Raw genomic sequence first — 24248 nt, 5'->3', positions numbered from 1 at the left:
GCACATGGCAGGCATATACTTAACATGTCCCACTGGAGTCTCTCCAGGAAAGGGTCCTGATCAACGGAAGCCCTTTATGTGTGGGTGACCAGCGTCTTAACAACACGTGGTAGCTCTGGTAATGATTAAAGGCGATTCTGGGCATACAAGTCATTGCTGGAACATCCATGAACTCAACAACTCTAGGTACGCAGGTGAGCAAATGAAAACAGAGCAATACTGAAAATGAAATCTATCAGTGAGGACTTGCTAAGCTTACACTCTAGTGTGTACTACGGCAGAAGCTCTCAACATCTGTGTTCTTAATTGCGATGCACGGCAGTTTTCATTTACTAGAGAGATGCTAAGAACTGTTATGAATACAGACATACCTCATTTTATTGTGCTTCCCTTTATTGTGCTTTGCAGATACTGTGGGGTGTTTTGTTTTGTTTTGAACAAACTGACGGTCTGTGGCAACCATGCATTGAGCAAGTCTGTTGGTGCCATGTTTTCAACAGCATTTGCTCACCTCATGTCTCTGTATCACATTTTGATCATTTTCATATTTCAAACTTTTTCATTGTTATTACATGTGTAATGGTGATCTGAGATCAGCGATCTTTGACGTTACTTTTGCCAAAAGATAACAAGTCGCTGAAGGCTCAGATGATGGTTAGCATTCTTCAGCAACAATGTATTTTTTAATTATGGTCTGCACATTTTTTTAGACATAATGCTATCGCACACCTAACAGATTTCAGTATAGCGCAAACACAAATTTTATACGCACTGGGAAACCAAAACATTCGTGTGACTTGCTTTATTGTGATACTGGCTTTATAGTGGTGGTCTGGAACTGAACCTGCAATATCTCCAAAGTTGGCCTGGAAAAGCAAATGCAACAATGGGCTTAAAATATTCAGTAAACCATGTTGTCAACAAAAAAAAAAAAGAAAAAAAAAGAAAAGAAAAATAAATGTAAAATCCCAAGAATGGATATGAAAGAAAAGAGCCTGAGTTTTAAAATGAGAGAAATCTGGGTTGAAATCCCAGCTCCACCACTTACTAGCTATGTAACCTTGGACATTTACCTAATCTTTGTCTCAGATACATCTGTAAAATGGGCTGAATGTATCGACCTCTTGGGACTTGTGTGAAGATTATTTACCAAGGATGGAAGGTATGTGGCACAGATAAGTGTCTGTATCGTCACCGTCACATTATATCATTGGTAAAACATGTTTTGAAGGTACGTGGATCAAGCAAGGAACTGAGGTCTTCCTTGTAGCTCCACTGCTAGAATACTGTGGTTCCATTAATGAATTCTGAACACTAAGATAATGTTGAATTGAACCAGGAAGCAAAACTGGAGGAGAAGAAAACAAAGGATACAGTGTTTATCATAAGAAAACACTCTGGTTGAACCAAAAACTTTAGGGATAACTATTTCTCACTCGAGTCCTTCAAGTCACCACCAGCAGAACGTATGCCGACATCATAGAACGATGAAGCAGAGATGTTTCAAGAATGGCTCACATCTGTGCTTCTTGGAAAAGAATGTTGGGTATGTGAGTTATTTATTGGCTCAGCTTTAGCAAAACCAGACAGGATAAAAGCCAGAAACGAGAAAGCAGAATGGTTCTGGTTGACGTGCGGTTGGGGCCTTGGAGGGAGAATCCCCAACACCTCCAGAAAACCCCAGGGATCCATCCACTCCCTACCGCACACAGTCAGCCCTCAGCTTCAGTGCACTGTCCGGGACACCTTGAGCTGCCCTGGGTGGATTTCAGAATGTCCTAAGCCAGGGAGAGGTGGTACTTGTTGGCAAATGCCCTGTTTTCCAGCACACTCAAACAAGGGTGTGTGTTTGTACAAAATGCTGGAAACTCCTTGTCCTAAAGGAGAAGGTTTTATCATGTTTTGCAGTGCTTTTGGGAAAAAAACAGAAACAAAAACAAAAAACTTTTATAATATGCAAGCCAGACTTCTGGTTTCAAGATGGGAGATGAAATGAACAGCAGTTTCCCCTTTATGCAATAAAGCCAGGAAACAAATAAAGGAGTACAAAGCCAAGCTAAGAAGGAGGAATGGGGAGAAGTTAGTGGACCAGGAATTGTGAGGAATCACTGATGGGCAGAAGCTGCAAAGGAAGGCTGTGTCCCAGGACTCCTGCAGGGGGTTTTGCTACAAAAGGCAGTAGGAGTCTGAGGCCTGCCAGACTTTGAGGGGGTAGAACCTGGGACTAGGGAGGCCCAGGGGCAAGGGACAAGGGATTAACTGGGATACCATGGCAGAATCAACCAGGCTGGTTGACCCCTCTGTGCCCTTTATTCCATTCCTGTAGGGTAGGCGGAGTGAAGGAGGTGACTGCTCATGAGTGGAAACAGTGAAAGAGTTCGCTGGGGTCAGAGACATGACACTGCTCAGTGGCTGGCTCAGAAGTCCCTGATCTGGCACTGAAGCCAGTGGAAGCCAACCAGCCCCTTGTGTACACACTCCCCAACTGGGCTGTCTGACTGTCTACTGCCTCTTCTTGTACAGCCCAAGACAAGTACTAACACCATGAAAAGAACTGAAATTAATACCAACACCACTGCAAAGGATTTACAACCGATGAAAGGGATCATAAACACTAACGTTTAATATCCTTAGACAGATACAGAAGGGCATCAACATCATGAAAGAACAGGCTCTTACGAAACAAGAACAAGTAACTATGAAAAAGAATCAGTAAGTGCTCTTGGAAATAAAAATGATAATTGTCGAAAGAAAATAAACAGACTGAATTTTAAAGAGCAAATTAATGGACTAAAAGATGAAGCAGAATGCTCTAGGAATGTAGTACAAAGGGATGAAAGTGGAAAATATAAAAGAAAAGTTAAGAGACATGGAAAATAGGGGCAGAAGCTCCCATACTATTTCATAACCATTCCAGAAGGAAAAAATAAAAAGAGTGAAGAGAGTCAATACTTAAAGAAGTAAAAGTGATGGACTTCCCTGGCGGCCCAGTGGTTAAGACTCTGTGCTTCCACTGCAGGGGGCACAGGTCTAATTCCTGATTTTCCTGAGTCCTTAGACTGAAAAGACCCACCACACGCTGAGCAGGACATAAAAATAAAGAAACATACCTAGGCATGCTTTAGTGAAACGTCAGCATTTTAAAGACAGTGAGGAGCTCCTGAGCAAATCAGAGAAATGACAGCTAATGAAAAAGACAACAAGGACCAGGTGGATAGTAGCTGCTTCCTAGCAACACTAGATGCAGAAGGAGAATGAAACAATCTATTCAAAGTGCCAAGGGAAGATGAATGGAATTCAAAACTCAACCACTGAAGAATGAGGGGAGAGTAACATTCATTTCTCACAATGTCAAGAAAGCATTATGTACACAAATGAGGGCCTGTCCTGAGCTAAGGATTGAGATGTATGGCCCCATAGAAGCTAACAAAAGGGTAGGGACAGGACACCATTGTGAAGCTGGGGAGGCTTTCCAGAGGAGGCAGGGATTTGAAGAATGAGTTGGATTTTGATATGCAAGTTTGGTTCAAAGAATGTCCTTGAGTGCCTTCTATAAGAAAGCAGGCAGTGGGCTAGGAGCTGAGTTAAAGGACGGTTAAAGGCAGAGACAGCAAGAGAGGTGGGAAGGGCCAGCTGGACCAGTGGGGTTCAGAGGAAAGCAGTGAAAATAAGGCTGAATAGCAATGGGAGGAGGAACAGCCCTAGATGCGGAAAGATGTTAAGAAACAGGCACATCTTTCACGTCAGAAGAATGTACATGTTTGAAACAGCAAAATGGGGGAACAGGGCAAAGAATTATCTCCAAGCCTAAGCAAGATGCCTTGCTTGCGAGTTCTCTGTGGATTTGAAGTTAGAAAGACCAGACTGGGAGGAAAACAAAAAAGGAGCAGATAAAAAGCCATTTAGAGGCTTCAAGGTATTTCCATGGTCCCCTCAGTTTCTCTGTGAGGATTGGGATTTGCATTTTATAAAAATTTAGTTTGAGAGGCTTCGTCTCAGGTTCTTTAAACCTGATTTGGGACTTCCCTGGTGGTCCAGTGGCTAAGATTCCATGCTTCCAATGCAGGGGGCCAGGGTTCGAAGCCTGGTCAGGGAACTAGATCCCGAATGCCACAATTAAGAGTTTGCATGCTGCAACTAAAGATCCTGCATGCTGCAACTAAGACCCGGTGCAGACACATACATACATATATACATAAATATCAATAAACAAACAAATATAAACACTCCTGCGGACAGCCCTCCTGCTCTCTGCATGGACTGAAGGACACTTGGCTTGAGGAGAAGTTTCTGGAGAGGCTTGGGCAGAATCAGTGGCAGCAAGGTCCAGGATGTACCTTTGGTAAGGCACCTCCTCCCAGGCTCACTGGGCAGCTGCCCTGGGAGGTGAGGGGAAGAGAGAGGGAGGCAGGAGGTGTCCGAGCTGGAGGGAAATGGCGGGGGCTTTGCAGGCTTAGAGAAGTGACTAAAGACCCTTAGGCCACATGCCACACATGTGCACTGGCTCAGTAATCATTTGCTCACGCCTTAACTCCCTGGTTGTCTGGGTATTAGCAGGAGGCTGGTGGGGAGATGGATTTTCATTGATTCAACAACATTTATTGCAAACCTACCACGTGCCAGGCCCTGTGCTAGCTGTGGGGATACAGAAGTCAAAAAGAGACATGGTCTCCATCCTCCTGAGGTTCCCAAATATTGGGCAGATAAAGAGCAGGCTGTCAACACCCCTGGTTCTGATCTGGAGACAGACATGGGTTCAGATCCTGACTCTGCCACCTTTGGCTGTGTGATTTTGGACAGCACCTTTTTTCTGAGCCACAACTTCCTCATCTGAAAAATGGGGATTGTGATAGTCCTGCCTCACAAGAGTAAATGATGCTATGATGAAGGGAGATACGGTATGTGAGGTGCTGAGTGCAGTGGCTGGCACCTAACTGCTATCCCATTACTTACAGGCTTTCCTGGAAACATAGGGAAACCTTCAAGCTCTAACCCCATGAGAAAGGAAAGAGAAATGGGAGGGGAGAAAGGATTTATGATGGCCTTTATGCAGGAAACAGAGTAGACAAGCAAAGGAGTGGTGAGCGAAGGAGAGTGGAGAGGCATGCAGGGAAGTAGGAGTGATAAAAACAGAATACAAGCCAGTCACAAAAGACCACATAGTGTATGACTCCATGTATATGAAATGTCCAAAACAGGCAAATCTATGGACACAGAAAGTAGATTAGTGGTTGTCTAAGGCTCGGGGCGGGGGGGGGGGAGCGGTGCCCTGAGAGGGACTGAGGGGATGTGGGGAGGGACTGCTAATGTGTACAGGGTTTCTTATTTGGGTGATGAAATGTTCTAATGTTGTCTAATGTTGACTGTGGTGACGGTTGCACAACTCTGTAATTATACTAAAAACTACTGAATATTATACCTTAAATCACTGAATTGTATGGTATGTGAATTACAGCTCAATAAAGCTGTTACAAAAAAAATACAGAAGTAGGAGATAGTGCCTAGAATCAAGAATCACAAGCAGTACAAGCTTTTTTGTACAGCAAAAGAAACCATAAACAAGACGAAAAGACAACCTACAGACTGAAAAAAATTATTTGCAAATGATGTGACCAACAGGGCTTAATTTCCAAAATATACAAACAGCTCATACAACTCAACAACAAAAAAGCAAAAAACCCAATTGAAAAATAGGCAGAAGACCTAAGTAGACATTTCTCCAAAGAAGACATACAGATGGCCAATAGGCAGGTGAAAAGATGCTCAACATTGCTAATTATTAGAGAAACGCAAATCAAAACTACAATGAGGTACTACCTCACATGGGTCAGAATGGCCATCATTAAAAAATCTACAAATAACAAATGCTGGAGAGGGTGTGGAGAAAAGGGAACTCTCCTACACTGTTGGTGGGAATGTAAGTTGGTGCAGCCACTATGGAAAACAGCGTGGAGATTCCTCAAAAAACTAAAAATAAAGTCACCATATGATCCAGCAATCCCACTCCTGGGCATATATCTGGACAAAATTCTAATGCAAAAAGATACATGCACCCCAGTGTTCACCGCAGCACTATTTACAACAGCCAAGACATGGAAACAACCTAAGTGTCCACTGACAGATGAATGGATAAAGATGTGGTGTATATATATATGTATATATACATATATACACACACACAATGGAATACTACTGAGCCATAAGAAAAGAATGAAATAATGCCATTTGCAGCAACATGGATGGACCTAGAGATTATCATACTAAGTGAAGTAAGTCAGAAAGAGAAAGACGAATACCATATATATCACTTATATGTGGAATCTAAAATATGACACAAATCTACGAAACAGAAACAGACTCACAGAGAGAACCAACATGGTTGCTAAGGGGGAGAGGGGGGTCGGGGAGAGAAGGATTGGGAGTTTGGGATTAGCAGATGCAAACTATTATATATAAGATGGATAAACAAGGTCCTACTGTATAGCACAGGGAACTATATTCAATATCTGTGATAAACCATAATGGAAAAGAATATGAAAAAGAATATATATATGTGTACAACTGAATCAATTTGCTGTACAGCAGAAATTAACACAACATTGTAAATCAACTATACTTCAAAAAAAAAAAAGGATTATAAGTAGGCAAAAGGACACCAGGTCCACTCACCTCAACCTTCAGGCCCGCCTGGAAGCTGATGCCATCAGGGATGGTCGTCTGGAATTCGGCAATGGTGTAATACTCTTCCTCCACTTGGGGTGGGATGGGAGGCTTGGGCAGGTTGAGACCTCGAGGCTGGTACGATTAAACACAGTGTTAAATTCCATATACGTCCATTCCCGTGGCACTGAATGGGGGGGGCGCAGGGACTGGGGCACACGATCACCTTCGAGGGGCGCTGGTGGACCCATCTGGATTCTAGGGCAAAACAAAGAGGACCACGCAGATCACTGTTTTCTAGATAGGTCACTGGCCATTCAGCTTTAGGGCAATGAGAAAAAAACAAGACATTTGCCTATAATCATGAAAAGTTAGGGCAAGACAATATTCTCTGAACTTAAGAGGCAACAAGGGTTGTGAAATGAACACAGGTTTGTAAGTCAGACATACTGGTGTGACTTTGGGCAAATCCCTTCCCCTCCTGGAGGCCTCAGTTTTATCTTCTGTAGAATGGGGATAATAACAGGATCTACCTGGTGGGGTCACCGAGGGCATTTGATGAGTTCATGTAGTGAAACACCAGCACGCTGCCTGGCACCCAAAAGGTGCTCAATAAATGGCAGACATTAAAAAAAGAAGGCCTATTTTCAAATTATTGCTTAGAAAGGTATCTAAGAATTAAATATGGAATATGAAAGTAGAATATCAGAATGGCATCACAAGTGAAACGGGTGCCTCATCCCACTTCAGTGTCAAGTTACTTTATTTGAAAAGACTCATCTAAGATAAAGTAGAGTGGGCTCAGGAAGCAGAAAGCCCAGCCTGAGGCCTCTCACAAAGCCATGGGCAAACTGTTTGATTTCCCTGGACCTCAGTCTTTCCACCTGTCAATGGGATTAGCTTCACAAGGCTGCTGTGTGGACAGGAAAGAGTGCATCCTTTGAAAGGGCGAGTTGCGTGCACGGGGCCAGTCTCAGGTCAGGGGCTGGCTTCCGAGCTGCAAGGGTCCACTTACTATGGTCATATCCCGGCGAGGAGGGGGTCTCTGCCTCATCTTGGGTGATCCTATAAAGAGATGAGATCTTGTTTCACACACAACAGATAAAATTCCTGAGGTGGACACCAGGAGAGATCTATTCTCTCTGGCAGGAGATAAGGCATCACATTCTGCACAGGCATCAGTGAACAGCTGCAACCCTTCCTGTGAGAAAAGCCGGACCAGGAAGGGGTCACTCACACTGGGGTCAGGACTCTCTGTCAATGAGGGGATGGTGCCTAGTCCTGGAGGGACAGAAAGCTTTCCAGGAAAGGCAACAAGTGTAGGCTTCAGAATAACACAGAGGGGGGAGGCAATGTTATATGACTTTGAGCCCCATGGCCCTCTTCTGGAGAGAGGGGATAATGCCTGCCTCCTGGAGACAGTGATGGAGATGAAAGTCAACAATACAGGAGAGGCTCTTGGCATGTGCCCAGCACGCAATTAATGTTACTGCCCCTGGCTTTGTGCTCTGGAGCAAACCCAAATTAAACAATGCAAAAACAGAGCCAAACTTGGACTGATGACTTTAGGGGTTTTTACTCTAGAGTTGGGCTGTCCCCGCTCTGGATCTCAGGATCAAGAGGACAACTCTGCAGCGGTCCAAGGCTCCTGGCTAAAGGCAGAACATTAAGGAAGGCAGCCCACATGCTGCCAGAGCTGGTTTAGCATGGGTCTACACAGAGGTGTAGTTTGTCAGTTGGGGTGTAGAGGAGACTGCTAAACTCTTAAATACCCGTTTCTCCTGTCTTCTGTTAGAATTAATAGCAACAAGGTTTTAGCCAGACATGACTGCCTACATAGAGACTACATTTCCTGGACTCCCTTGCAGCTAGGTGTTGCTATGTGACTTAAGTTCTGGCCAATGGGATGTGAGAGAGTATCAAGTCTGTAGCTCCTGAGTCTAGTCTTCCACTTCTCCCTGTCTTGTTTTCACTGGCTGAACTAGTGGTGAGCCACCAGGAGGATGATGCAACACAAGACAGATGCAGCATAATAAGACTCTGGAATGGACAGAGCTGCCACAGCAGCTTTGGACATATACTTGGACTGTGCGGTGAGAAAGAAACATCTAAATTACTTGAACCATTGTTACTGGGTCTATGTGTGTGGTGGGGGAGTGGGGAGTCTTTACTTGAGCATGTAAACCTATAACCTAATAGAGACACGGGGTTTCAGATTTTCACTTGCTCCTCTAGTATTAATGGGAATCCTCCTATGTTCCTGGCCATGACAGGTTCCCACCATGGCATATCAGTGTTTCCTAAGAGAGACTAAGAAGAACCCAGAGACTCAAGAAGTTCACTGATCATAAGAGCCACTTCAAACAGCTAGAGAAGCCCAGCGAGGGGCAAGTGACTTCATTCTTGCAGCTAGTTTTTAGTCCTCTCCCAACAGACAGATTCCTTCTGCCCTGCAAAGGGTAGCATGCTTGAGGCTGGCATCCTGGCTATGCAGCAGAAAACAATAATGAACCTACTCTCAGGTGTTCTGGGAACATTAAATGGTAAAATACGAGGGTGAGTCAAAAATTATCCACGCTCTGGTTATATTAAAACTTCTGTTGGCTGCACTGTCTTATCAGCACTTGCCGGTAAAGGCTACTGTCTCCCCAGTCACTGCTGTGCAGGTGTGAACGTGTTACATCAGTTCATTTGTAACTGTGGTGTGAGCAAAAACGGATGCCCCACTTGTGATTTGCAGGAAAGAAGAGCAGCGTGCAGTGATTCATTTTTTGTGGTCTGAGAGTGTACCTGGTGCCGTTATTTATTGAAGACTTTGTGTGCAGTAGGGAGAGTGTTTTGTCGCAAAGAAGTGTGTATGCATGGATAGAGAAGTTCAAGGAAGGTCACACAAGTGTTAGCCATCAAGAAGGAGCCAGACTCCCATTCACATGAAGACGTGAAGACAGTGGTACATTTGTGGCTCACAGCTCAGCCTAAAACATTTTTTAATGAGGGAATACGAAAGCTTGTTGACAAGTGGACAAAGTGCATTGAAAAGCAAGGAGATTATGTCGAAAAATGATGTATCTGTCTTTTCTCAAAGTTAATTAGAATAAATTCTACAGCCAGAGTGCAGATAAATTTTGACTCAGCGTCGTATATACAAGGAAGCTTTGCAAAGCAACATGAGTAAAGAACTATCTTTGGAGTACAGCCAACACAGGGTATACTTTTTCTTCCCCTGGCTCAGAGAGAGCACTGGCACGTGAGTCAGAGGGACCCGGGTTCAAGTCCCAGCTTCACTGTTCACTAGCTGGGTGGCCATGGACAAACCACGTCATCTCTCTGGTTCCTAATCTGTAAAACAAAAGGAGTAGATCCTTCGAAGGTTTGTACGAGGAGTCAGTGAGACTGATTATAAGATTCCTGGCACATAGCAGGGGCTTGAGAAACAGGAGCTCTGGTGATCATCATGAGACAGTGGAAAAAACATGGTTTGAGTAGGAAAGCCACGTCTCTCCACTCAGGTTCTGCAACTTGCTAGCTGAAAGCTCTGGAACAAGTGACCTGGGGTTGGTGAGCCTGTTTTATCTACAGGATGCTGGGCAGCAGGACTGCCATGAGGATGAGAGACACCATGTGAGGAGCTCTGGCCACAGAGCCTGGCACGCAGTAGGTGCCCAGCTGCCAGGAGCTTGGGTGGGCACCACTTACTTTGCTTGATGTCACCATCGGGTGCTGGGCGGCCTTCGAACCGGCCGTCCCTCTGGTTGTTGAGCAGCTCCTTCTCCCGGCCCACTGAGTTCTGCTGCCGGGAGACGCCGTCCAGCTCGAGGACGCCCGTGTGGGCAGGTGAGCCAAGGCCCAGCTTTGGGGGTAAGGGCTCCCCGCTGCTCTTCTTTAGGTAGGAGGCTGGGGCCCAGCCCTCTTTGCCCTGGTACCTGGGAGGAGGCGGAAGGATGCTGGTCAGGCTGCTCTGCCAGGCACGTGGGAAGAAGCTGTGCTCCGACTGTGAATCCCACTTCGGGTCCCAGATGGCAGGAATGGTGGACCACAACTGCCCAGGGCCAGAGGCCGGCACACCGCTTGCTGCCTTCTGATGAAGCCTAAGCCCTCAGCTGGGCCTCCAAATCTGGCCTCTCCTTGCCTTCCCAGACTCGGCTCTCACGGGAACCCCCATGTCCCACCCACCCCACACAGCGTGCAGTCTCCCAAACGCTCCCGCATCTTTCACCTCCGTGCCCCAGGCCCCTGCTCTTGGAGACCCTCTGCCTGGAAAGCCCATTCTCTTCCGTGCTCCTCTTTCCCAGCTCTGCTCAATCCCTTGCCCCCTCTCAAGCCTTTCCCGAGCCTCCCTCCACAGTGCTGCCCCATCCCCTGCACACCCCACACTCCCAGCACCTATAACACACAGCAACACATGGCTGTGACGGTCCTGTCTCCCCACTTGGAACTCGAGCTCTGGGGGCGGAGATCACGGATGACTCATCTCTGTGTGTGCGGGGCCTCGCTCCCAGGGAGTGGAATGACGAAAAAAGGGGACAAGTCGACAAACTGCCAACGGACCTGCAAGCGTGAGCGGCCACAAAGCTCTGCTACACTCGCTGTCCTGATACAGTTATCACTGCGGTGACAGTGACGATATCTGACACGTACTGGGCAACTACTCCCCGCCAGGCCTCTTCTAAGCACTTTCTAGCTACCGATATATCTGATCCGTCCAACCTGGGGGGAGGCAGAGATGGATTCAGACCGAGACAGCTGGCACCCGTCTGTGCTGCTCTGCGGCCTCCTCCCAGCAGCCCCAGCTCCTGGCACAAAGCCTGGCACAGGCGGGGTGGGCTCCAGTCATGTTGCTTAACACTGGGGTCCCCAACCCCTGGTACCGGCTGTGGCCTGTTAGGACCCGGGCCACACAGCAGGAGCTGAGCGTTGGGCGAGGGAGCTGAGCGGCGGGCGAGGGAGCTGAGCGGCGGGCGAGGGAGTGGAGCTTCGTCTGTGTTTACAGCCGCTCCTCATCGCTCCCACGGCTGCCTGAGCTCCGCTTCCTGTCAGCATCATGGTGAGTTGTATAATTATTTCATTATGTATTACAATGTAATAATCATAGAAATAAAGTGCACAATAAACATAATGCACTTGAATCATCCCAAAACCATTCCCCCACCTCCGGTCTGTGGAAAAATTGTCTTCCACGAAACCAGTCCCTGGTGCCAAAAAAGGTTGGGAACTGCTGGCTTAACAAGTAGATTAAACACATGTTCAGATGGGAATGAAGCAGGCCGGGGGCTGGTTCCAGGGTTACCAAGGGTCAGTGAACTTTGGAGTAACTGCAACCTTGACAGACCAGCTCACTGAACTCCAAAGGGAAGTGAACAATACAACGATCATTTAATTCTCTGCGCTGTGGAACTGGGCTGCACAGCAGGACCAGAGGTGCTGATCGGGATCACAGGTGTGCTGGACCCAGCTCCCACCGCTCGTGAGAGCCAACCGTTCATCTCTCTTCCCAACTTGGCATCTAAGTGACATCACAGCGGGAGCCTGAAATCCGCCACGGCGGGACTATTTACACCACAGAAATTGGCAAATGCCACAACTCAAGAGCATTTTTCCCTTGGAGAGCTGGCTGTTAAACATTTGCTGGCATCCCACTGGTCCAAACCACAAAACACATGCCCACCCCTTGGGGGTCTACATCTAACGGACTGGAGATGCTACATGGCAGGGTCACGTCTCTCATCAAGAATCACTCTAAGAACTAAACAGCACTGCATTTCAATGAAAAAAAAAAGTCCTTTATAACTGGAAGCAAACTTAAAAAGAGGCAGCAATCTGCAGAGTTTGGTGTCTATCAATCTTAAAATATCCTCTGAGAAGGACTAAATCTCGTGTTCATTGGAAAACACCAGGCTACACACAATCCAGGCATCACTAGGAGACAGTTCAGCGTTTGGGGGCACAAGGCCATATGGAGAGAGGCAACCCATGCCGTGCTGAGTGGGCTCTTGGGTCAGGTTCAAAACCTGGCTCTGTCACTTTCTAGTTTCAGGCAAACCTTCCGATGACAGCTGCAACATCCACTGCAACCTCACGAGGGACCCTGAGCTCATTCAAGCCCCCTGAATTCCAGAGCCACTAAGTTTGGGGATAATTTGCTATACAGCAAGATCACAAATACACTCAAGGTATGTGAGCTATCATCGCCATTGCTCCGGCTTCAAACCTCCGTGCTGAGGAAGTCTCCCTGACTCCTGGGCCGAGGAGCCCTTTTCTGTGCTCCAAAGTCCCCTGTGCAGCCCTCCTACACTCCTCTCACCGCCCTGCCCTGTACTCGCGTCCGAGTCTGTCTTCTGTGCCTGTAGGTGTGAACTACTGTGACTTTCTCACTGTTGACTCCCCAACTTTCAGTACAGGGCTTGGCCCAAAATAGATTTTGGTGTAGGTTTGCTGAATGAGTGAAGCATCACACACTCAGCCCCATGGGAGTGGTCCCAATGTCCTGCCTCACATCATGGCACAGAAAAGAGGAAGCAGGGACCTCAGGCTTCTTCTCTTGCCCTAATTTCCTGAGGTTGCAGCCTGCCCACCAGGGTAACCGAGAGGGAGTTCCCAGGACTTTCATTACTAAAACTGGGAAAGTCCCAAGCAGAGCAGGACGAGTTGGCCACCTTACCGACCTATGAGCTTTTGATTCCATCACACAGGTGAAAGAGCTGTGACAAAGTGCTTGAAAAGCTGGTCTCCACTGGACTCTGAGAGATGACGGCAAATGATGAGCTTTAGGATGGGCTACAGTCCATCTAGTGTTATGCATTCTGTTGCTCTCAGAGAGGGGCTGGAGTGGGAAATCACTCACATAGGGCAGCTTCAGCCTCCAGTTACTCATTATGAGACACATCTGGAGGTGGAGACCAGTCTTGCTCAATCTGGTTACTGCATGGTTCAGTGTGTTTAGAGACGGTTTTGCTTATTACAGATTTTTAGAGAAGGATATGGGTAGGGAAGGAAGCCAAACAGCACAGAGGAGAAGCGCCCTTTCATGGCTCAGGCTGAAACCTCACCTCCTCTGCAATCACTTACAGACATCTGTGCAGCTGGAGCCTACATGACCTGAAACCCACCCAGCTGCAGAGGGTACCTGATCTTCCACCAGCCTTCCAGGTTTTTCTGCAGGACCTCCACCACGGCTCCTCTCTCCAGGTTCATTTCATCTTGGTCACGAGCTGTGTATGGGTAAATGACTGTGTACTTCTCCTCTGTGGGGACAAAGAGATGTTGGGGTAACTCAAGGACACTATAAGCCCCGGAACGTTGACAGCCAAGGCTGTCATCAGAGGGATACCCTGTAGGGAAGGATTTCCTCCGGAGACTTCTGTGCACCATCCCCATCCCCACTCCCCTGTCCCCGGCCCCCAGTAAGTGACCCTCACTTAGCTCTGGGTGACCCTGTGCAAACAGCAACAAGACACAGGACAAATGGTAGGTCAGCTTCTCTGAAATCCCTCAGCACCATACATTCACACTCACCTTCCTCAACTCTGCCTCGAGGTCACTTTCTTTGACCTTGCCTTATGTAATACCCAGACCCATGGCACCCTCATCCCCCTCAACCAGGTTTATTTTTCCCCCTTACCAGGAATTACCTTCTGACATACCAGATAATTTACTTATCTATTATATTTCATGTCTGTTTCCCCTGCTAGAATAAGAGCTCCAGGAAGGCAGGGATTTGAGTCTGTCTTGTTCATTCCTCTGTCTCTAGCACTGGGCACGGTGCAGGGAATATTTAGGAACTCTTTAGCAAAACAGTCAATGTTTAGGAAATGAACAAGTCCCGGAGGCCTGGTGGCAATCACCTTGCTCCTGCTGGGTGGGGGGTGGGGCAGGGGTGGGTGCGGGCAGGTGTTAAACCTTCTGTGGCTCCTCTGCAGCTCTTGTTGGTGGAGTGTTCAGGGACAAGCCGGATCTGGCAGCATATGGTCTGGGGCTGAATTACTACCAAGGAGGAGACAGCTAGCGTCGTTCATTACTTAGCTGGTAGCCGATCTCCGTTTTTCATTATTGTCAAGCTCCTGGATCCAACCATGCCTGAAGCTTCCTTTTATTTTTAAAAATTAATTTTTTAAATTTTAGATATAATTGACTTCTAACACTGTATTAGTTTTAAGTGTCCAATATAATGACCTGAGATATATATCACGAAATGACTGCCTGCTTCTGTTTTCATTAACGTCACTGGGGTGCTTTCCATCCCACTCTCAGTGGTTCCCTGCTCCTACCCCCAAAGCCAAGAGAGCTGCCTCCAGCTGTGTCCCTCCCACAGCAGCACTGCACCACTACTCCCCTGCAGGACCCTGCTGGAAGGGTTGTTCATTGTCACATTCAGGTAGAGCCCTCCAGAGAGCAAGAGCATAGCTCCCATCCCCAACACTGTCAGCAGTGACTGCTGAGACAGATAACAGATGAGTGTCCCAGGCGAGCCAGTGAGGATAGGAGAGGGCTTTCCTGTTTTGGTTACATTCCAGCCCCCAGGGAGGGACTGAGGCAGCTGTGGGCTGATGTTGATGGTTAAGTGTGTCGGGGCTGCCTCTCTCTCTCTCTGGGAAAACACCACAGGCTGTCTGTGGCCTGCCCAGCTGGTGCAGAGGGAGACAGAAAACACACAGGGTGTTTATTTATTGATCTAGCCCCCTGACCTGCTCTGTGGGGGCTGAGCTGACGCAAGCTGCACACATCCTGTGTACAGCAGAGTCAGCTGTTCTCCCCACTCATGGATGCAGGCTGGGGTGTGGGTGCTGTGAGGGGTGCTGGGGGTAAATCAGCCCCGTGGATGCACAGAAGTTCTGCCTGGCCAGCTGAGAAGGGGCACTGCCTGGGTCCTGGGCTAAATACAGTCAGTACCACAGGCCCTGGACTCCTGGGGATTCTCTAGCACCCAGAGGCCCCCTCTGGGCTCCATAGGATGCTCAGTGATCCCTAACAAAGGGGGGTGGGAGACCTGTAGACTGCATGATGGGTAACACTGCCTGCTCACCATCTATCCGCCCTTCCTCTGGTGGCACTGCCAGCCTCCAGCCACATGTTTGGGTGAGGCTGACCTCGCCATCACCCAGAGCGATGAGGAAGGTGCAGAACCCTGGCCTGGCCAAAGTGACTGGCCACTGGGATCAGTTTTGGCATGGCATATGACCCAACTGGGCCAGCTGGAACCAATCCTGGGATTATACTGAAGCATTTTCTTTGGTGGGTGTCCCTGCAGGGTGCCTGAAACTACTGTCGCCATGAGAGAATGGCTCTGACAAGGTGGAGAAAAGGAGCAGAGGGGTGGTGAGAGTGTCCAGGTGGCAAGGACAGGTAGAAAGGGAAGGCTGCCTGCCAGGGCAGTAAACAAAGAATGTTGCCCGCCGTCAAGCTGTCAGCCAACTGCAGCCACCCCAACAGTGCACCCCGAGGGGAATTCGGGATGGATAAAAAGAGGACGCGTTCTGCACTCTGGACAGTTAACATGCATATTTAAGGAATAATTGCGATGAGTCCAGATTCTTGCCTCTTCCCATTCATAGAAAAGCACTCACATCATTAACGTGTTTGTTTTTTGGGATGAGCAGTAATCTTTTGATGCCAGACTGTTTTGTTCCAGCCCCAAATCCCGGCTTCTCCCTCACCTCCTTGGAGCAGTTCCCGAGAGCTATCTGAGAGGCTGTCTCCCAGGCTGCAGTGCTCAGTCAGTAAGGTGCCTGACTAAGACGTAACTCACAACCTTTAGGTTGTGCATTTTTCCTCAGCTGACAGATGTTTTCAAGGTCCTGGATCCAGCCGCGCTAGAAGGGGACCCTGTCCTAGGGTTTTCAGTGATATGAGTCAATAAGCTTCCCTTTTGCTTAAGCTGGTTTGACATGGGATTCTTTTTCCTTGCACTGAAATGAGCCTGATGAAGGGAAAGGTCACTGGCTCAGCATTATGGAGGCCCCCAGGCATCATTTTTTAACCTGGAAAATTTTAGGGCCCCAGGCGGACAAACACCCCAGGCTCCCTCCTCCCGAACCTACATGCCAACACACACATGGTACAGACCAGATCACCGTTTCTCACATGCAACAGGCACGGGAAGCCCCAGGGCATGCAGATGCAGGGACCCGGTTCCGAACACCGAACGGGGAGGAAAACTCTGAGGTAGGCACCTTGACGCCAGCTGATGGCATACAAGTCCCCCAGGGTCCGGCGGCGGCCCGTGGGCTGCGGCAGAGACCAGTACCTCCATGAGACTGGACAGGCAGCATGTGGAGGTGAAGGGCAGAAGGCAGAGGTGAGAAGAAAGCACTTCCAGTGTCTCGAGGCAAAGGTGGCACCGAGCACGTGCTCCCACTGAGGAGCAATTATTTCTGAGTCTATGCCAAGCCCCAGGTATCTCAGAAGGACCGAATTCCTCAATATTAACCTTGAACTTGCGTGAAGAGCCACCCAGTAGACACAGTGCTATTCCCAGCATGATCATAAAGAGGACTAAGAGAAGCCCTCAGGGCAGGGGGAAAGAATGCACACACCCGTAGGAAAATGAGGTCTCTCTCCCATCTTCTAGCTGAGTGACCCCGGGCAAGTGTCTCTACCTTTCTGAGCTTGTATTCTGATCTGTAAAATGGGGATAATAATTAGTCCCTTACAGAGACATGCCCTGTGGTGGGCATCATTCACTGTCTAAGGGAGCTATAGTTTCCATGCAGTACACCGCGACCCCTTAACCTGAGTTGATTTTTGCACTTTCTCCTCATTAGCCCCGCCCCTTGAGCCTGGTGGGTCCCACAAACACAGAGTAAAACAAAAGGCATTTTCCTCTGCGGGTGCTGGCTGCAATAAGCTAAATGCTAAACCACACATGCACTTTTTTTTTTTTGGCTAACCTTGAGCATAGAAATATCCCTTCTCCTCACACTCTTTTCTGTTAAATACATACTCAAGTGGCTTTGTGTTTTCTAAAAACAGACAACTAAAAGCCCCAAATATTCAACCCTAGGTAAGGCATAGCTCTATGATAATAACTGTTCCTAGTTATTTATTGCTTTAGGTTCTTTGCCAAGTGCTTTGCATGTGGGCTCTCATTTAATTAAAAAAAAAAATCCCATGACGTAGATATCATCACTTCCATTTTTAGAGGAGGTGGCTGAGGCATTAGAAAGGTTAAGTTGCTGGCCCAAGATCACTCAGCCAGTAAGTGGTACAAATTCAAATTCAGTGGTGAGAGTCAAATTCATGTCTGACTCCAAAACCCTTCTGTTTATTAGCTAAAGTAAACTCATACTCTAGATTTAGGAATGCTTCTGGGGGGAAAGGGGAGTTGACTGGGCCTTGGGATTTCTGACACAGCGGGAACCATGCTTTAGGATACCTATAGGGAAAGTTCTGTGGGAAACAAGTGTGTATGGGTGAGTGGAGAGGGTCAGCTCTGATCCTGATAACCAGGCAGGGCCGTTAAACCAACACAGAAAGCAGAAAAAGCGGAGATCTTTATGGATGGCTTCAGATGTCTTGTAGATGAGCTGGAAGCAGCCCCAGCACCTTGGCCATCAGAATAATCCAAGGGAGGAGGAGTGAGGTGCTGACAACGAGCTGGCTGGGCTCCCTGAGGTCCCATGGAGGTATTGGGCCCCAGCTCCAGCCAGGCTCCCCTGGGATGGCTCCCCAAGGCCCTTAAGAAAGGGCGAGCTTACCCTGCCCCAAGCCCAGGGCCTGGCTTCATGTGCACAGGCTACAGCGCCTGAGCCAGTGAGCCGCTGAGACTGGGAGGCAGAGGCTGAAGGGAAGGGACTGGGTGAAGAGGCCCCCACGGGGGTGATGGCCAGCAGCACAGGAGTTCCAGCAAGCCCGAGGCCCCGGCTCCTTCCTACCTTCTTCCGGCTGCAGGGAAACCTCGTCCTGCACACCGTCCTGCCCTTCGAGGCAGGTGGCGGGGACCCAGCCTTGCTCTTCCGCGGTGCTGACGAACCACCAGCCTGGGAAAACGAGAGCGCAGACTGATGTCAGTTGGGTCAGGTGTGAGGCCCGGGCATCAGAATATAATAACAGATTCAGCCCCTACATGAGTCAGCGCTCAGGGTAAGGCTGAAAAGTCACCGTCTTCTTAGTGGAACACAACCCGCTCTTGAACCTGGGACAGGGCTGCGGAGGGGAGTCAGGGGTGGGGGTGGGGAGAGAAGTGGTCCTAAAGGATGAGGGTAAAGACCGTAGCTACCTTCACTAAGGTGTGCAAGGCACTAATTATTTTACCTGCATTATCTTACGTCGTCTTCACATTATCATCCGCACCACACAGACAAGGACATTGAGGGTCCAAGCGGTAAGACCTGTCCAAGCTCACACGGCTTATGGCTGAGCTGGGACCCACACCCAGGGCTCTCTGACCTTGAAACCACTGCCCGGATAACTTATCTAAGACACTGATTTTGCATCTGTTCATGTCAAGGTAAATGTGGCTGCAGATGTAACAGTCAGAGAGGCTGCTCCCTCAGACTCAGGCCCTCCCTCTGTAGAGAAAGGGCTCTCACGGAGCCTGCGGGAGGCCGAGTAACGAGTCACATGGCAAAGAGTTAGAATGGAGGTTGCAGACGGGATTCAGGCTGCTTTTCAGCTGAACTAATAGGAGGTTATCCTGGCTCCCCTGGGTGGGCCCAATGGAATCACAACTGAGGCAGAAGGAGAGTCAGGGGGATTTGGGTAAGGAAGAAAGGCCCTGGGAGGGGCAACACTGCCGGCTCCGCACACAGACGGGGCCACGAGTCAAGGGATGGAATCCTATCCAGAACCTGCAGAAGAGGGCGCAGCCCCGACAGTGCCTTTATCTTAGTCCAGTGGGACCCACTGTGGACTTCTAACCTCTAGAACCATATGATGATAAATTTGCGTTGTCACTAAGTTTGTGGTAATTTATGATGGCAGCCATAGGAAATTAACACAGGGCCCAACTGGCTCTGCACAGCACAAACAGAAAAATAGGATCCACTCCCCAAGATCGCAAACCTCCAGGCCCTGGAGACCCCAAAGGAGAAAAGAAGGAAGGAGCAGACTCTGAACTAGCCTCCTGGTCTTTGCTTTTGAGCTCCCTGAAGTAGAAGCCACCTTTTGCTTTACTGGACTGGGTGCACCTTTTAAAATACACATTTTGGTGGCTGGGAAGTGTGTGTGTGTGTGTGTGTGTGTGTGTGTGTGTGAGATAAATGGGGTTGGTAAACCTGTGGAAAATCAGAAAATATGCCATACAGGCCTTCCTAAGGAGTCCTATTTGTGGGTATCTCTGTGGGGTTAAGGAACGTGTCACAACAGCAAGGACAGCAAAGACGTGCCAGACTGTCTCAGTGCTTCACGTCTACTGCTGACTGGCTGGGTCGTCACAGCAGCCTGTGAGTTGCGTTCTATTACTGCCCCATTTTACAGATGGGGAAGCCGAGCTCAGAGAGGGGCAGTGACTTGACCAAGGTCCCAAAGAAAGCGGCAGAGCTCGGATTCAGACCCAGGCCGTCTGGCTTCGCAGCCTCAGCTCTTCACTACCGGCACTAAGGCCTCATGCATTGTGGGAGGGAGAGTAGACTGGTTTGGCCACAGTTTGGAAGCAGGTCATTTGGCTGTATCTTAACATTTAAAGTATATGTATCTTACGGTCCAGCAGTCTTCTGTATCTAACCTAAGGAAATACTCACCAGTGTGCACACAGATATACTGTTCATACTAGAGGAAGGTAGGGCTTATAGTATGCCAGGTTTTCAAACAGTATGCAGATGTTAAAAGAATAAGAAGAGTTAATGTTGACTTAAGGAAAAGCATGTTGCAGGTCAAAATGTATAGAATGATACACCACTGGGGTTAAAAAACCTATAAAATTATATATACATGTGTGAAATATCTGTACGCACGTGTGTACATATAGTTATATACATGTACATGTGTGCACATATATGTATACATACACATGTGTACAAATGTGTACACTCTGTGTACATACATATATACCTGTACACATATCTGTACACACACATATACACATACTTATACACATGTGTGTGTACAATTATCAAGAAGCGTTCACCCCAAACTGAAAGAAGGGCCATCTGGGTTTGGAAAGGGGACTAGGCATGAAGCTAGTGGAAAAAGATAGATTTTAACTTATCATTAATGTTTCAAGAAGAATGTATGCATATATTACTTGGGTAAGTAAAATGTAATTAAAAACAAATGTTGAGGGGACTTCCCTGGTGGTCCAGTGGTTAAGAATCCACCTTCCAATGCAGAGGATGCAGGTTCGATCCCTGGTCGGCGAACTAGGAATCCACATGCTGTGGGGCAACTAAGCTGGCATACTCTAGAGCCCACATGCCGCAACTAAAGAGCCTGTGGGCCACAACTACTGAGCACATGGGCTCTAGAGCCCACATACCACAAGGAGAGAGCCTGCGGGCCACAACTACTGAGTGCATGTACTCTAGAGCCCACACGCCACAATGAGAGAGCCTGTGGGCCACAACTACTGAGCACATGTGCTCTAGAGCCCACATTACTAGAGAGAAGCCCGTAAGCTACAACAACAATCTCGCATGCTACAACTAAGAACCGACACAGCCAAATAAATAAATTAAAAAAAGGGGGTGGGAGCTCCCTTCTTCAGCCCCCACAGAGCATCCCGGTCACACCCACAAACTGCCTATACTCACTTCCAGGAATTAGAACGTCACATGGCCTTGGGGCCAGTTGGAATTGGTTAGGAATTCCAGCTCGGCAACCTGTCATAAGATCTTGGGTGAGTGACCGAGTCACTTGGAGTCTTGGTGTCTTCAGCTGTGAAACAGGAATAACAGCTGCTGTGTTGAGTAACTGAGGAGTTTTGGTTGGCTAACGCTCGTCTCCTGATGAATGGGAACATGCTCCAGAGGCCGCTGGAAACGATCTTCCCCCTGTTTGCTGGACCTTAACCAGCCACTGGGGTATCACAGAGACCGGCCCACTAGCATCACCAGCCAATGTCACACTTTAGCCACAGCAAAGCCAGCAGGGGTTTATGCCACTTTTTCCTGGAGAGGATCCACTCATCCCCTGCTCCTTGCTCTCTGTCTTCAATAGTACCAATGCCCTATTGTGGCTAAAGAAGGCAAAAGGGAAGGAAACTCACAGTTTTGAGCATTTACGGTCTGCCACACACAGGCTTAGGCACTCTCTAGGTACTGCCTCATATAAGCCTTGAAACATCCCCCTTGATGAAGCAACCTGGATGGCTGTGAAATGCGGAGTTGAGGTGGAAACGCAGGCCAAGTGTCGCAATCACATCACATTCTGTTCCGGCCAGTGTACAGGCAGACCTTATTTTACTGTGCTTTGCTTTATTGCACTTCAGGGATATGTGTTTTTTACAAATTGGAGGTTTGTAGCAACCCTGCATCGAGCAAGTCTATTGGTGTAATTTTTCCTGTAGCATTTGCTCACTTGGTGTCTCTGTGTCACGTTTTGGTAATTCTCTCAATATTTCAACCTTTTTCATTCTTCTTATACTTGTTACAGTGAGCAGTGATCTTTGACGTTTCTACTGCAAAAAGATTACGTCTCGCTGGAGGCTCAGATGATGGTTAGCATTTTTTTTAGCAATAAAGTACTTTTAAATTAAGGTATGTACATTGTTTTCTGTTTTTTTTTGACATAAAGCTATTGCATACTTAATAGACGACAGTATAATATAAACATAGCTTTTTTTTGCACTGGTAAACCAAAAAATTCATGTGACTCGCTTTATTGCGGTGGTCTGGAACCAAACACGCAGTATCTCCTAGGTCTGCCTGCATGTGATGGCCGGTGGGCTGGGGCAGTGTGTCCATGCCACCAGAGCCCACAGCTGACAGAAGCTGCACGAGGACTCCTATGGGAGCCAAAGGCAAATCAACAGGGCAAATTTCCAGTGGAATGCTGGACTGTGTCTCCAAGTGCTTTGAAACCAGAAGGAATGTTCATAAAATGTGAATCTCAGGACAAGCCGGTAACATGTGACCCAACAGGATGCTGGTGAGCTGTGGCCAGGCGGGGTACTCAAGCACTGTGATCAAACAGGGCAGGGCCAGCTCTCTCGGAGGCCATCCACCAGATCCATGGAAACTGACCAGCCTGGATTGGCTATTTCAGTTTCTGCACTCCCAAGTGTTTCCTGTCCCAGAGGCTTGGTGACAGTGGAGGGGGGAAGGGAGGTGGTCTAGGTCCCCTACCTGACTCGTTCTTCTCGATGATGTCCACCACTTGCCCCACGCTGAGGCTGATCTCTGAGCTCTCCTGCTTCTGGTAGTCTGCCACCACCACATACTGCTCCAGGACCATGGGGTCCACTGCGGTCAGGTCACCCCCTGGGGATACAAGATGCCATCACACCACACATGTGTGAAGGAACAGGAGCCAGGGGGTAGGGTGGGTCAGGAGGACATTCCAAACAGAGAAAGAAGCTGTGACAGGGTTTGTCTCAGGGTCACCTCATCCACTGATTCTTTCATTCATTTGCTCAACCACCAAAATTTACCAAGTGCCTGTCCTTGCACATGCACTGTGCTAGGCACTGAGGGTTCAGAGTTGATTAAGATATGCTACATGCCCTGAAGAAGCTGACAGCCTAGTGGGAAAGTTCATTCATTCATATCTATCCACGCATTCATCCATCTGCCATTACTCACCCATCATTGTCCACCCAACTAAACACCGTTCATCACCCATCCAACCAAACACCCACCCGTCTGTTCATCCATTGGCATCCATCCATCCATCCATCCACCCATCCAAAAATCATTCATCTACTAAACTGAAAGAAACAGACATGACTCCCAGCCTCAAGTAGCTCAGTCTAGTTGGGGAGAGAGACACACACACACGTATATATGATCACTAAGTATACAGGATAATACTAGTTTCTGATTGACGCATTGCTGGAAACAACCAGAACGCCAGACAAGGAATGAGCGGGAAAAGGATGCTACATTAAGTGGAGCAGTCAGCAAGACCCCTCTAAGGAGGTGACATAAAACAATGAGCTCTGCGGCAAGGAGGCATGAGGAGTGGAGTGCTGCAGGCAGACTGTGGGACGGGGAAGGGCCTGGAGCCGTCTAGGAACTGGAAGGAGGTGGCTGGAGTCCAGGAGTGAGAAGGCAGTCCCGTGTGAGATCACCCTGGCAGCCATGGGCCAGAGCAGGCAGGCCATGCTGGGCCAAGGGAAGAAGGGTGGATTTCTTTAAACCTTGAAGTAGAAGCCACTAAAGGGCTTTAAGAAGGGAATGACAAGATTTATATCTTTAAAAAGACAATTCTGGCTGCCACATGGAGACTGAATTAGAGCCTGGCAAGAAAAAAGCAGGAGACCAGATGGAGGATGTGGTGTTTGCAGACAAGAGAGGATGGTGGCTTTGGACCAGGGCAGGGGCATTTGGGGAGAGGCGCCCCTGGGGAGGCCATGTCCATAGGGTACAGTGCTGTGCGGCCCTGGTTAAGTACTAAGACATATCTTGTTAAGTACTTAAGTACTAAGACATATCTGATAAATAAATGAAAAGATATCACAGCATATGGGTGATGTAAAGCGACATCTCAGTTCAGACACT

General features: G+C 48.2%; 1 protein-coding gene across 6 annotated transcripts in view; it reads right to left on the bottom strand.

Annotated features, from left to right (window-relative positions):
- Positions 1–24248, bottom strand: part of SH3PXD2B (SH3 and PX domains 2B) — a 177039-nt gene that overhangs the window by 77720 nt on the left and 75071 nt on the right. For all 6 annotated transcript variants that reach the window (XM_057729057.1, XM_057729063.1, XM_057729028.1 and 3 more), the window contains 6 exons: positions 22875–23009; positions 18528–18632; positions 13784–13901; positions 10357–10583; positions 7676–7725; positions 6670–6795 (listed from right to left, as the gene is read on the bottom strand). In XM_057729057.1, coding sequence (XP_057585040.1) covers positions 6670–6795; positions 7676–7725; positions 10357–10583; positions 13784–13901; positions 18528–18632; positions 22875–23009 — 761 coding nt within the window. The remainder of the gene's footprint in view (positions 1–6669; positions 6796–7675; positions 7726–10356; positions 10584–13783; positions 13902–18527; positions 18633–22874; positions 23010–24248) is intronic.

This window comes from Hippopotamus amphibius, chromosome 1 (assembly GCF_030028045.1).
Source record: "Hippopotamus amphibius kiboko isolate mHipAmp2 chromosome 1, mHipAmp2.hap2, whole genome shotgun sequence".
Classification (NCBI taxonomy): Eukaryota; Metazoa; Chordata; class Mammalia; order Artiodactyla; family Hippopotamidae; genus Hippopotamus; species Hippopotamus amphibius.
This window is presented reverse-complemented; position numbering and strand designations above follow the sequence as displayed.